Source organism: Balaenoptera acutorostrata, chromosome 21 (assembly GCF_949987535.1).
Source record: "Balaenoptera acutorostrata chromosome 21, mBalAcu1.1, whole genome shotgun sequence".
Lineage (NCBI taxonomy): Eukaryota > Metazoa > Chordata > Mammalia > Artiodactyla > Balaenopteridae > Balaenoptera > Balaenoptera acutorostrata.
The window spans coordinates 24897633-24913207 of record NC_080084.1 but is presented as its reverse complement, the minus strand read 5'-3'; the positions used below and the strand labels follow the sequence as shown (position 1 = coordinate 24913207).

At 41.8% G+C, this 15575-nt stretch overlaps 1 protein-coding gene across 5 annotated transcripts in view; it reads right to left on the bottom strand.

Moving 5' to 3' along the window:
- Window positions 1-15575, bottom strand: part of FAT1 (FAT atypical cadherin 1) — a 124483-nt gene that overhangs the window by 99488 nt on the left and 9420 nt on the right. For all 5 annotated transcript variants that reach the window (XR_009006494.1, XR_009006495.1, XM_007173985.3 and 2 more), the window contains exon 2: window positions 5418-8700. Coding sequence is in view for 3 of the 5 variants with exons in the window: in XM_007173985.3 (XP_007174047.2) it covers window positions 5418-8682 (3265 nt within the window). In the remaining 2 variants the exon portion in view is untranslated. The remainder of the gene's footprint in view (window positions 1-5417; window positions 8701-15575) is intronic.

Here is a 15575-nt window from a genome sequence, read left to right as displayed (position 1 = left end):
CAAAGCCCGATTTTTCAATCTCACTGTTGGCTAGGAAATCAGTTTCTTTTCTCTTCAACTTTCTGAGGAGGAGAACAAAAAGAAAGAACAGGACAGCAGCTGTGGCCACTTAAGGGAGGAGATGGCAACACAAAAGCTCTTTCATCAGCAAATTTCTTCACTCCCTAATGGGCCTCCCACCAGTATCTATTTAAGTTCCTGCTGCCCGGAATTCTAGACCCAGCGCCTGGTCCCACCACACTAGACCACACTTCTAGCGGCCGCCCAGCTCTCAGCCACTCTTACAGCCTTTTTGGTCATGATGCTTGAGCCCATTAAGAGCTTTCCTCTACATTCTAGTTTCTGTCATGAGAGAAGTGGCCCTGGGAAAAAACATAGGTCCCTGGCTGTATGCAGAATATCCTACTTTAAGTTGGGAAAAGGTTTTTTAAGTCAACAATAAGGTTAGCCTGGACTGTTCCCTTCTGTTCCCATTACACAAATCGTTCCTCCTGCATCCCCTAAGGCAGGCCAGGAGCCAGTCTCCAAACGGGTGATCCAGGAATGGCGCAATAAACGCTCCCCTGTAATGAGAATGTGGCCAGGTTCTCTCAAGAAAAATGTAGTCCTTATTCTCCCTCCCATATTTCATGAACAGTGGTTTATCTTGTTGCAACAGCTGTACTTCCGTATTAATTCATTCCAAGTCTTTTCATCAAAATGTAAATTTCAATCCTGAAAGCAGGATTGGGAGTCTAAGAGTAACACAGCACTAATAAGTTCAGAAATTTGCTTTTATCTTAGTGAAATACTTGGTCTCCCCGAATATGTAGAGTCACAAGGGGAAAACACTCTTGCTTGGCTGCACTACACCAACAGCCAAACTGAACCAAAGTACTCCAGGCAGAAAGGAAAACATACCTAAAAGGCATCCCATTACAATACAGACATGGGTGCAACAGAGCTCAACTAATAAACACTGCTTCAATACGAGGTCCTATTAACAACTGAAAAGAAACTTTTGGCCAAGCATTTTGCTAGTTTTAAAAATTATCCTTAGTTTTAAAAATTAGCAAAAACCCACAACGTTTTACTTGGTGCTCAAGTAATAATTAACTTGGAGGGGTCCTCATCAGTGAAGAACACTAAACTGAATTTATTCCACAGATCTCCAGGAGGAAGCCCCAAGATTCTACTCTGCTCAACTGTGAAGCTTACAACAAGGCAACCAGGAACGTATTGGAAGTGAGAATGGGGTGAACGCTGAGAAGTATAAAGTCAGGAAAATAAAAACCTAAATGTGAAATTACACATGCTTCCAAGATACGTACTCCACGAACATTTCTGTTAAACCTGCTTTACAACCCTCACTGTAGATTTTAAGGAGACAAAAAGGGGAGAATCTTAATTAGGGCCCTGGAGATTGGCTCTCTAACAAGACTGACTTTCCAAATAGTGTTTCACCTAACACTCGACCTTTCCAAACCTCCAATGGACAATCAATCGTGTGGGCTTGGATTTGTCAGAACAGTTAACTAACAGCCAGTGGCCTCTCCAGGAAAAGCATATGACACAGTGAGAGATTATCTGATGAGTCAAATGACTGTCACCCCCATACTGCAAGTACGTGTTGCCTCCCTGCAAAGCCAATTAGCAAAAGATGCACAAAATTCAGTTGACAGGGCTGTTCATCCAACTACATATTTTAGGTAGTCCATAGAATTTCCATTTCCAAAAAAAACAACTTGTCAGGGGATGTTTCAAATTTAAGTAGGCTTTTTTTTTTTTTTTTTTTTAAAGAAAAAGGAGGATCTTAAAAATAATAAGAACTAAATTCAGGGCTTCCCTGGTGGCGCAGTGGTTGAGAATCTGCCTGCCAATGCAGGGGACACGGGTTCGAGCCCTGGTCTGGGAGGATCCCACATGCCGCGGAGCGCCTGGGCCTGTGAGCCACAATTGCTGAGCCTGCGCGTCTGGAGCCTGTGCTCCGCAGCGGAAGGGGCGGCGATGGTGAGAGGCCCGCGCACCGCGATGAAGAGTGGCCCCCGCTTGCCGCGACTAGAGAAGGCCCTCACACGGAGACGAAGACCCAGCACAGCCATGGATAAATAAATAAATAAAATAAAATACAAAAAGAAAAAAGGAGAGAAAAAGAAAAAAAAAAAGAACTAAATTCAGATAGCTGAATATATCCTCTGTTCTATGAGAAGCATACAAATGATATGCGTATGTGACAATGTTGAAATAGGTAAAACACCACAAAAACTCGGTTATATTATTCAACCAACACTACAGAGTTTAAAGTTAAGTCAAAGGCAGGAAGCAAAGAGACCATGAGGTGGGCAGGTTCGTGGGCTCCACACCCACAGCAGCTCTGCACAGGCCCACAGACATCAACCTCATATGAAACGTATCCCTAGAGGGAAAGGAGGCTCAGCAGAAATGGGCAAGGAGCAGAGACTGAAGTTCCTGAAAGGTGCTAATGAACCCAAACTGGGCCAGGCCAACTCCAATTCACACCGGAGTTTTACTGCTGTGTCCTAGGGGGTGCCCAACGGTGTCCCTGAACTGCCCCTACGTTTCTTCATCTGACAGGCATCTCTCCACACTTCCCACCTGCACTCCACCTTCCCACACTTCTCCCAATCAGTGAGACAAACCCCAAATGAAAAATTAGCACATCTAATTTTAGTATTTCTGCTGCACAAACATACTGACTTTTCATGAAGAATTCTATACTATGATACCAAGTGTCTTGCCAGGGGTCTCTGTAAAATAACTTGGGCTGATAATTCTACTGCCAAAAAGAAAATATCTTGCAATGTATACCAGGGCAATGTATAAATATTATTACATCACCTTTATTCAATTTCAAAAAGCACACAAACATAAATCTGCTGCGTGCTATGTATTTTCCTCTGTAAAGCAAGGACTGCACAATAGATGACCTAGAAATTTCCAATTTTTCTCTCACCTTTAAATCTCAATCTTTATACCAATGCATAACAGTTCCTACCCCACTGCCCATAATCCCAACTCATCCCCTGGCCTCTCACTAAGTTACCACTGGAAAAGTCTGGCACTGCCATTTAGCTTGAAAACTACTATAAATTATGTATCTCAGAATAAATACAGCCTTGTTCAGTTGGTTGGTTACTCCACCTCCCTTGATAGTAAGAATATCCCAGTCTCTTAAATTTATAGACGAAAAATATTAGTTTCTAAATAGGTCTTTAAAAAGCAACAATAAAAATACTCTTCTTACTTGAAAGAAAAATATCCAAAAGGCTGTGCTCATATAATTTAAGACATCAAGGAAATGTAAATTAAGATTTTGTTTTTATTTTCTGTCTGAACTTTAACTTACAACAGTTCTCTTCACAGGCTTTCAAAGCCCACCTTGGAAAAGAAAAAAATAAGAAAAATTGTCCTTATGAAATTCACAAAAACACTTCATAGTTTCAGCTTCAGTTACTAAATCCTGGGTATTTTTCTACGTTGCCATTGTACCTGAAAACTAATTCATATCAGAGAGTATGAAAAGAAAAAAGATCCATTCTACTTTTCAGATGGGTGATTACTAACTGCTGCTGGTGATGCTATTTTCTCTTGAATTGAACCATTACAGGTATTTCAGATGAGTAGCATGTAATCTGCAGATCTGTACCACATGCTAGTGGTATATAATTCACTAGAAAAAGAACCCCCTGAATAAACAAAAACACATTAAAAATTGTATAGTCTCTAAAATCACTTATTTCTAGGACAATAATTATTTTTCATGTGCTATACAACTATTAGATATGGGAGTGGGTACTGGGGTGGGTACTGACTGAAGAACTTATTTGTGGTATTACTAAATAAAAACTTAAAGGTTTAATGTAATTAGAAAAATACCCCTTTTAGAATGCACATATTCATAAAGGAAACATCAATGAGATTAATAAACAAACTGAACCCCACCTATGGCTGATTATTGCTGCGATTACCCAGTTTCCTTCTATTTCCACTAGCATTCTCAGAAAGCAGAACATTCAAAGCAAAAATAATCATTAATTTACTCATTCAGTCTTTAACCATTTAATGAGCAGCTTCTACACGCCAGGCACTTTTTGCTAGGTGCTGAGGACAGAAAATACATGAGCTAAAAGCCCATCCTTAAACGTGGTTTTGGGCTGAACTGTGTCCCCCAAGATTCATGTGCTGAAGTTCTAAATTCCCAGTACCTCAAAACATGACCGTACTTGGAGACATGGCCTTAAAAGAGATAAAGCAGTTAAAATGAGGTCATTAGGGAGTGGTCCCCTGTGACTGGTATCCTTATAAGAGGGATGAGGACACAAACATACAGAGGGAAGATCATGTGATATCACAGGGGGAAGATGGCCAACTACAAGCCAAGGAGAGAGGACTCAGAAGAAACCTACTCTGCCTTGATCTTTGACTTCTAGCCTCCAGAATTGTGAGAAAATAAATTTCTCTTGTTTAAGCCACCTAGTCTGTGGCAGACCTTTGTTATGGCTGCCCCAGCAAACTAATACCACAGCTCACGCCCCATCAAGGGAGACTGATATATAACTATAAAATCTGTGAAAAGCAGCTAAATTTGTGATATGTACAAAATGCAAAACAAAAAATACACACTCTAGCATAAATTGGCTATCCTGAATGTTCTGGTTTTAGGACCTTATTCTAGGGGAAAGAATATCGTAACAGAGCATTGCTACCATTTCCAAGAGACGTTAAATAGACTCTAACACGTGTTATTTTCACTTTATGCCCACATAAATCTTACAGTAATTTTGAGTGTCCCCATCTTAAAGATGGAGAAAGTCAGTTTTAAAAAGGTAATCAACTTGTCCAGACCACCAAATTAACAACTGAAAGAGCCACAATTCAAAGCCAGGTCCCCTCAGTTTGACATTCTACAGCCTACATCTGCCTTTCAAACAAAACCCGAAGAAGGTACTAAGTCAAGCAGATCACAGCATGAAGTTTTAGAACAGGGTCTTCTCTCTGTGCACTGCCTAATCTGCAGGTGTGCACGAATGTCTGAATAGCATGCTAGGTAGTGGAGTAGTCTTCTAAGTCTTCAACCTTACTAGCTGGAAAAACTCTGGAAGGGCCTCTCAAAGTTACAGCAAAACCACAAAGATGCTTCTGATAATATACAGAACAAACCTGTATATTATCAGTGGTAATGATTTCAATTTTTCTGATTTTTTTCCTACTCATTTTATGCCAACTCATTCAGGTTCCTCTAGTTCCATCCTCATGGCTTACTATACAAAGACATGTGCAACAGGACAAAAAGCATGGACATGCACTGCGCCCTACCAGAGGCCAATGGGGAATTGTGAAGGAGCCAGCACAGGGCATAATTACTTTAGAAAAAAATGAAAGGGAAGAGCAAACCACAGTAATAAAAACACACCTACCTGTTTCTTCATCTATTTTGAAAACACCAACACCAGAACCATCTCGAATGGAATAGTGGATCTCCCCATCTCTTCCTGTGTCCTCATCATGAGCTGATACCTTCATCACTGATGAACCAACAGGGACATTTTCTTTCACTACACCCTTTTCCACAAAGCTAGGAAACACTGGTGGGTGTAAGTTCTCATTCACATCGATGACCTCAACTTCAATGTAGCAAGTGGAAGACAGAGAAATGGGCTTCCCTTTGTCTTTGGCCCTCACAGTGAGATTATATACTTGCTTCTTCTCAAAGTCCAACTGCTGTATGATTCTAACTGCTCCGCTGAGCTTATCCACATCAAAGTTTCCTTCTCCATGGTCCATAAGACTGTATCTCACCTGACTAGACTGACTTAAATCAGGATCATAGGCCTCTAACCACATGATTATGGTTCCTTCTGGAAGGTCCTCTCGAACTTTCACACGGTAATTAGGGGGAATAAACTTGGGTGGGTTGTCATTAACATCCTCTAATGATACCTTCAGAAGCACCGTGGAAAGCAGCTGGGGTTCTTCTCTGGCTTGATCCCTGGCTTCAATCTTTACGTAATGCACGTGCTGTTCTTCACGATCCAAAGGGTTCACGATTTTAACCACTCCAGTCGTGCTGTCAATTGAAAATTTATCTGTGTCTGTAAGAATAGAGTACGTCACATGTCCATTTGGCCCCAGATCTTTATCTGTGGCTTCAACCTGGATGATTTCACTATTTATCTCTTTGTCTTCACTCACTTCAACGAAATAGCTCTCCTGTAAAAACTCAGGTGGATTATCATTGGCGTCCAGGACTCTGATCTCCAGAAGACGCCAAGCAGCCTTCTGTGGTAGACCAAGGTCAGACACTGTAAGATTCAGGGTGTATCTGTCTGTTGTTTCACGGTCAAGTGGAGATAAAATTTTGAGCATTCCTGTTTCCATGTCAATAATGAAGCAACTATCCTCATTTCCTCCGGAAATGGCATAGACCAGTTTTCCGTTGAAGCCAGTGTCAAGGTCAGTAGCATTCATGAAAAGTATGCTGGAACCCACAGGATGATTTTCCTTTACCTCGATACCAGCTGGAAGAGTACTGCTAAACTGTGGTGTGTGAGCATTGACAGAGTGAGAATCAAAGAAAACATCCTCAGCCTCTCCCGGACTGTGTAGTTTATTGGCCTGCAGGAGTTTCTCTGCCAGCACTCTGGCCACACCAGTCTCTTCGCACCGCAAGTTTACCGGCTTGCGAGGCGCAGCCACAGTTATGTTGATGTACGATGGTGCGGCAAAATTCTCTCCGTCTGTAGCTGTAATTCTCAGACTGTGAAATGACACCTTCGCCCCTAAACCATTCATGAGTGACTGCTTTAATGACAATACCCCGGAGCTGGGATTTAAGCTGAACAAATCCAGTTCATTCCCAGCTTCAGTCTGATACCGCACCAACTGCAGTTCATCCGCGTCAATCGCAGAAACAGTGGTTATCTGCTCCCCTACACCTAGGTCCCTGGGAATTGTTCCTTCACAGTTTATCTTCTCAAACAGGGGTGTGTTGTCATTCAGGTTATTGAGAGTGATGGTGGCAAGGACTTCAACCTCCCGGCGGTACGGCAAGCCCCAGTCTGACGCCCGAATCCTTAGAGTATAAACCCGTGGCATCAGTTCGTAGTCCAAGTCCTCTGAAGTACTCACAGCACCGGTGAAATGGTTAATCACAAATGGCACGTGATTCACATTTGCAATGCTGTAAGTCACATACCCGTTCTCACCCTCATCAAGGTCTACAGCACTCACACTCATCACCGTAGTGCCAATGGGCACATTCTCGTCAAAAGATGCTCTGTAGGCTGTCTGGGTAAATTCAGGGGGATGGCTATTTGCACTCAAGACTTTAACCAAGACTTTGGTCGAGGCTTTTCTGTCACTTGTTGTTACTTCAAGTTCAAAATGGGAGGCCTGCTGTCTTTTAATTGGTTCTAAAATGGAAATGAGACCAGTGTTGTGATTTAAACTGAATTTAGCTTTTCCAGGTGTAGTTTTAAACACATACTTCAAATGAGAATAGCTAGGTGTGGCTTTCACCATGACCACGGGTGTGTGGGGAGGAGCAAATTCACTTATTTCTGCTCTGTAAACCTCCTTTTCAAACTTGACTGGCCCAGCTTTGAACTGTGGTGAAGTCACCTGAATTACTTTTACAGAAGAGAACTGGGGAGGACTTCCTTTATCTTTCGCCTGTAGTGTCAGGTTGTAGCCGAAAGGATGACTGTCCCAGTCAACGTCACCAACTGCTTTGAGTTTATACTCTTTGCTCCCTGGAGAGGTCCTCACCGTTCTAAACTGCTGAAGGAGGTCTCCTGCCACAATGCTTAAAGAAGCGACCTCGCCATTGGCACCCCGATCGCAGTCATCCACGGTTATGATGGCATACGTTGGGTCCTGTTCCAGCTCCGACGGTGATGAAGTCACTGCTGTTACCACGGGAGCGCACTCGTTGGCCTGCTCTACGTGAACAGCGAGCTTGGCCATGCTGCTGACACCACTGCTCCCATACAGCTTCATGCCACGGTCCACAGCAAGAATTTCCATCTCGTAGAACTTGGTCTCTGTGTAGTCAAGTCTACCAGTTAAAACGACAGTGCCGCTGGTGGGGTGGATAGCAAACATGTCTGTTCGGTCTTTAAAACTGTAGTAAAATTCTCCATTGGTGCCTATGTCTGCATCCGTGGCACTGACTCTTGCAATACTGGTCCTCAGGGCTGTGTTTTCAGGTAAAGAAACACTGTACGACGTAGGTGAGAATAATGGCCTCAAGTCATTTGTATCCAGCACTTGCACCCTGACCTTTGTTCGTGCTTCAGCATTAGTATTTTTTTCAAGTGCTCTGACTATTAATGTGTAATGGTCTTTCACTTCTCTATTAAGAATAGCTGTATTTCCTCCTTTGGTCCTTATTCTCAGAAAGCAAAAGTCTCCAAGAACGTACTCTTCAGCTTTGAATAGGTTTTCATTGTCTCCTGAGACAATTTTGTACCTTAACTCCCACAATGGATTTGTAATGTAAATACCCATCTTTACGGGATGCCCAACATAGGTCTTCGCTGCAGAATTTTCATGCACTGTGACATTGTACTGGAAATGTGTAAACTGTACAGGAGTCTGTTCAAGTGCTTGGCTTCCATCACTGTCTCCAAAATGCTGGAGGAGGAGGAGCAAAAGCAGAAGCGAGGCCAAATGCCTCCCCATTGCTTAACTCTCAGGAACCTGCAACAGGAGAAAACAAGAATCATTGCTTCAGGGAAATAAAACAAACAAAAAGTGTACTTTTTTAAAGGTTTTAGACCTCACATTTTAATAAAGCATTTTCCATCTATACAGAATATGAATGCAATGGTTTTCCAATATAAGTATCAATACTGATAATATTTCTAGAATTACTAAGTTTAAGAACAATTTTTTTTATTTTAATGACTCAAAGAATCCTAATGAGCAACAGATGAAGGTCTGCCAGCTGTAACAACTAAATTGTATTCCTGCACGTCAATCTTCAAGGCAAGTATAAGTGACTGCTAAAAAGGGAGTGAACGTTGTTTCCATTTACTTGTATATAATAAATTAAGTGCTCAAAAGCTCACAAACTTGATGCTACTACAGTATCCCGAGCATGGGACGCTTCGGACAGCTAACAACCAAAAAAACTCTCAACAGTGGTTTTATATAACCGCCCATAATGATAGCTTGTAATCTCATCTAGAAATTTATCCTGAAATTATATTATTTCTTTATAAGAATGATTAAGTTCACTCCCTACATAAGGGTTTACTGTCTCATTTAGCACTATATTAACTATTTAAAGGTATTAAAATAAATATATCACCAAGTTTAATACTGAAGTCATTTCTGAACCAACAAACTGAGCCCAAAACAGTCAGTTTACAAAAAGAAAAGCAAGAGCTTCATGTCAAACAGAACTTGCCCTCCCTAAACCAGGGACACAAATCTTGGCAACATCACTGTTGTATCACCACGGCTGCCAACAGCCAGTGCACAGAGGGTCCGCTGTCTTCGGGGCACTGAACAACCTGTCACCCGAACACAAGACACACACGCACAAAGCTAAATCATCTAAGCGAACATGCGTAGAGGGGCCCAATCAACGCAGCAAGGTGGCAGGCACTGCAGGGAGGTCCAAGGGCAAAGTGGAAGGAAAGAGGACATTTGAGAAAGGGGTACCCTGAACCAGTGGGAAGGCAGGCAGTTCACTGGGCTGAGGCCTGGCAGGGGAGGACAATTACTTTCAGACCAACTGTTCCCCTAAATGCCAACGTAATTCACCTTGTAAATCAACGGAGCTTCACAAACATCCGAGCATGGTCAGAAGAGGACAGTGCTGCAACCCTGGCAAAGGACCTCTCAAATGAATTTCAGGAAATGGGACTGCTCCCCAAGGTAACAGAAACAGCAGACTGAAGGGCTGGCCGAACAGCCAGGGGAAATTAGCATGGCAACTTTAATTTACAGTATCTTAACTCAGCGACTGCCAACTTTGCCCCATTAATCATTTCATTAAGGAAAAAAAGAAAAAACCTGATATGCTGTAGGCAATTAGAAGCTTAATTGATACTGAATCATGTTCAAGTCGGGCACCCTAACTTGTGCTTTAGCAGCCATGACTTCTCAGCAGATAAAGTCAGGAAATCAGACAGAATTTTTGGCCTCTAGAACAACAATTAAGGTTTAAACAAAATAAGAAGACAATCTTTTCCCAAAGCTATCTCTTAATTTGGTCAACAGTTCTAATACTCAGGGAAATGTGAGGATTATGTAACAATCCGATAATTTTATCAAAACAAGTGAAAACTCTGATTCATGATTGAATTCAACCTACAGGTATTAAGAACCTGCTAGCAGACAGACTGTGCTAGGTACATGGAGTTAAAGACTATTTTAAAAGGCAAAGATCCCGGTACTGAGGCATTTACAAACCAGGGATAAAACGTAAAGAAAATGTCTTAAAGAAGCATTAAAAAGATGATGTTGCACAAGCACTTTCTGTTTTAGGAAACATAATGTTACTAGTATCCAGCTTACAACAAAGTATTAAACCAGGATTCTACTGCAAGCAATTAAAATATTTTTGCTTAATTCTACATATAAAATATTAAGCAGTAATTAAAAAAATAAGAGAGCACTCTATACACTGACATGTACAGATGTCCAGATACATTAAGCGGAAAAACTAAACTGATCCCATTTATGTTTGCAAAAAGGGAGGGGAGATAAATTATATGCATAGTTCATGGATGTGCTTAAAAATGAACCCAAAAATTCTGGACAGATAAGAAGTAAACTGTTAACGGTGGTAACTTCTGAAGGACAGGCAGCTGGGGGAATGTTCACATTTTCACTTTTCTCTACTATTTGAATTTTGAGTGTATATATATGTTCTCTTTATCATTAATTCACGTCTTTGGTCATTAGATTCATTCAACACCCATTTCATGAGAGCCTACCACATGTCAGGAACAGTTCTACATGCTGGGAATACAAAAGTGAACCAAACTACTAACAAATCCTCATGGAAGATACATTTCCTGGTGAGAGACAAACAAGGAAACAAAGAGTCTATCAGATGCTGATGATTAGTGCTAAGGAGAAAAATAAAGCAGAAAGAAATGGAGACTGCAGTCAGAAACATGGAGGGAAAGAGAGACCCTGAAAAAGGACAAGAGTTTCTCAACCTCAAAACTATTGACATTTGGGGCAGATGATTCTTGGCTGGGGGAGGGGGTGTGTGGGGTGGAGAGCTGTCCTAGGCATCATTTAGTATTATTCCTGGTCTCCACCCAACTAAAAGCCTGTAGCCTCTCTTCCCCCCAACCCCAACTAAAAATGTCTCCAGACAGTACAAATGGCCCCTGAAGCTCAGTCATCTGCAGTAGAGAAGTACTAGTTAGAGAAGCCACAAGGAGAAAGACCGTTGTGGCCTGGCACAGTGGGTGAGGGGAGAGCAATAAAGGAGAGCCTTTTTTAGATAAGCTTTTCATTTTAAAATTCTTTTGTAATTTTTCTGAAACTCTAAAGACAGTTTCCCCTACTGTTAACATCTCACCTTACTATGGTACATTTGTCACAACTAATGAAATAATATAGATACACTGTAATTCACTAAGTCCCAATGCCCTTTTCCCATCCCAGGATACCAGCCAAGACAAGCACATTACATTCAGTCATCATATTCTCTTAGGCTCCTCTGGACTGTAACAGTTTCTCTGATTTGTCTTGTTTTTAATAACCTTGACAGTTTTGAGAAGTACTGGTCAGGTATTTTGCAGAACGTCCCTCAACTGGAATCTGTCTGATGTTTTTCCGCATGATTAGACTGGGGCTATGCGTTGAGGGGAGGAAGAGCGCGGGGTAAAGTGCCATTTTCATCACATCACATCGATGCTGATGCTGACCCTGTTCACTGGGTTGAAGCAGTGCTTGTCGGGTTTCTCCGCAGCGGGGTACTTGCTGCCCCCTTCCCCTACTGTGCCCTTTGGAAGAAGTCGCTACATGCAGTCCACACTTACGGGTGGAGAGTTATGTTACATAAATCATTTAGAGTTCTTCTGTAAGGGAGATTTGTCTATTCTCTCCTAATGTCTTTATCATTTGTTTTGATCAGTATGGCCTCATGGATGAAGGGTAAAGGACGTTGGATGTTACTACAAATAAAACGAGAACAGGGGAGTGACATGTTCGAACCTAAAATGAAAGGGCTGCTCTGGTACCGGGGCGGACAAGAGAAGGGAGGGCGGCCAGGGCAAAAGCTGGAGGGAGACCAGTTAGAAGGTATTGCAACAGCAAGGGTGAGAGACTGCGGTGGCTCAGCCTCAATGGTCCTGGTGGGGGTGGGGAGGAGGGTGACATTTTGGATCTACTTCAGGACCAGCTGATGAACTGGAGGGCAGAGGCGGAAGGAGAGAAAGAGAGAGGCATCAAAGAAGATTCCAGAGTTCACGTGCTGAGCAAGAACTGAGCTGTCAGGTTCCAAGAGAGGGAAGCCTGCACTGAGGGAGGAACGGATTTTAGGGAGTACGATCGAGGGTTCAGCTTTAGACATGTTAAGGTAGAAATGCCAAGTAATGAAGTAATGACTTCAAGTGAGCAGTTAGATGTGTGGGAAAGGTCCACCCTGGAGAGAGAAACTTGAGAGTTGTCAGAATATGGAAGACGCTACATTTAAAACCACAAAACTAAATATCGCCCACGGAGAGAGCACGGAGACAAGAAACAAAAACCAAGGACAGCCGCGCTACTCCCCAAGATCTAGAAGACAGAAGACGAGAGGAACCAGCAAGGGAGAGAGAGCAGCCACTGGGGCAGAAGCAAGAAACAGTGGGTGGTGTGACAATGACAATGGTAAGCAAACCAATCTTTCTGAACATTTGCAGCCTAACATGAGACCTTGAAAATGACCCATTAATACTGGCTGGTGCTATGCTGCTCCCACCACCGCTGGTGCCCTGGGCACGCCCGTCACCCCCAGGGCGCACGGAGAAGGCTCAACATGCCAGACCATTGCAGCTGTTCCCTCCCCATGGCATCTCAACGACCATCCCCCAGCAGCACCTGCAACCTCTGCCACCAGCCACTTCTCTCTCACAGCTGGATCCCCAAACACCTGGCTCACCCTTCACAACTCACCCACCACGCACGGTTCTTCTCACGGGACACATCACAGCTGGAATAAACTTTTTCGACCACGTTCATAACTGAGACCTCTTAAAACCCTGAATTTACTCTGCAAACTTGGCTAACAGAATGCCGTTGTAATTAAATTATTAAATGCAAGTCTTTTGATCAGAAAAAAAATCCACTTTCTAGGAGATCCTGTTAACCTTACAGTAATGTACCCGAGAACTGTGAATTCACGTTTCACCTTAAAATGCCAGAAAAATTATGGCTGTTACTCTATGCAAAACGAACAGTAAAGCAGGGGAAAAACACACACACACACACACACACACACACAAATCCTAAAAAGATACTAATACCATTTCATCTAAAAAAGTACATTATTACCTAGTGCTCACGCTTATGAAAATTAAACTCCAAAAACCATTTTAGCCAAAGGCTACACTTTGATATTTAGAAGGTGATCACACTACTTGAACTTACAGTAATCCAGGATTTCTTCTGTGCATTTTCCAAAGTGAAAACAAAGAATGTTTACTTAGTTCAGCCTTTAGGGAAAAGGGCCTCAGGTCCAAAGCTTAAATATCTTTAGTACAGATTTCTGAAACTCCATAAATAAGAGAGAAAGATCATTTTTCTGGTAGAAGTCAGATATTAATATGCTCCTGTTTCTTCATTTGCGAGACTTTCATGTAAAGTGTTCCAATCAATTCTGTGACCGCACAGGCTTCACACAACAGAACACAGCCCCGTGCTGAGAACACAGCTGCATAAGTTCAAACATTTAGATCTAAAGCTGAAGGTTCGGATGTTTCAGATGCTTGAGACAGGGCGTTAGGTGGGACACTGCATTACACAACGCATACATTCTATTAAATGTATGTTTATTATTTAGAGTCGCAACTCTTACACACGCCATTAGTCATTCCAGCCCTCTATCCAAGAGGGAAACAGTATCAGACTCTCCATTCCACATATGATAATAAAAATACACAAAAATATTCAAGCATTTTGTTTTCCCTCATCATACTCCCATTTTGTATCCACATCAGTGAGAGCGTCACTAGAATTGAACTTATTACTGAAATTTAGAGCTTAATGTTCAGTTAGCATCACATTTTAAAAGTACTTCCTAGAGATGTCTGAATAGTGAGGGAGAAGACTGTTTCCAAAGAGAATTGCCACAAAGTTGTTAAAAGACAATATGAAATGTAAATGGCTCCTGCTTTTTAAAAATATTGTATATTAAATAAACGTTTAATGACCTCTAAAATCACTTAACAGGAGTCAAAAAAGAGTATTGTGTCTGTCTTAGAAAGCCTGCTTGTTACTCAGCTATAACCAATTCACAGCTTCCAGGTGACATTTACAACAGAAAACCCCCCTGCATTTTTCTAATAAATTATAATAGCCGTAGACAGTACTTTTAAAAGCTTTCATTCTTAACACCAAAAAATTAATGGGTAGATCTTGTTTATTTCTGGGTACATACTAAATCTTTTTAAGCCATCTTAATACATTTTTTTCAGTAAAAATGGGGGTGGGTGGCACTATGAACCCAGAATTGAACACCAGGCTCAGGCTTGGTATGTATCATTTAACTACTTCTGCTAACTCTGTATGTTGTTAGCTTTGATTGGAGCTGCAGTAAGTCTGATTACTCCAGCAATGACTTAATTTAAATACTGCCTTCAAATGATCAACAACTGATTCCAATTTAACTGAGACCAGTCTTCAAACTATTCATACTGACAGTACACACTGCAAATCCCTCTCCTCGGCACATAATTCTCTTCCAGAACCTAAAAGCTTCAGCATTTACATGATTTCATCAATTCGAAATAATTTTTTGTAAGTTTCCTTGCCCTTAAGTTAAACAGACTTCCTAATTTTTAAATAGCCTCCGTATAAACTCTAGTATGTAATTTACCTACTCAACGAACCTATAAAACTTGTCTGTGGGTAGCTTGAAGATGACTGTTTCTAGTTGTTGTTTTATTGTGACATAAAAGACAAGACCAACGAACAAGGGCTCTGTGTACGTTTCTGGCTAGACTAGGCATCCCTGTGCTAGTCTGAACTCTTTCAGCGCTCCAAAACATGACCACTCTCCGTGATGACCCATCCCGCCAACCACTTTCTCCTCACCCACACTCCAGGGCAAACTCTGCCCACAGAGAAGCTCAATAAACAGACTGTTTACCCTCTTGTGATATAAGAGCATTTCACCTAATATATTTTTCTCTGCAAACAGAAATCATTTAAATGATGTTTTGGCAGTCATTAACACTGGCCACTCTTCCACTCCCAAGTTAGTAGTTTTCATTATGGATCAAATTATGATGCTCCCTTTTGTATTTAGGTACAAACCTCGGCCTTTCACTAAATACGGGATCAGGAAAGTGAACGTTCCATGTATAGTAAGTAAGTAGAAGTTGTGGTACAGACTCCCCCCA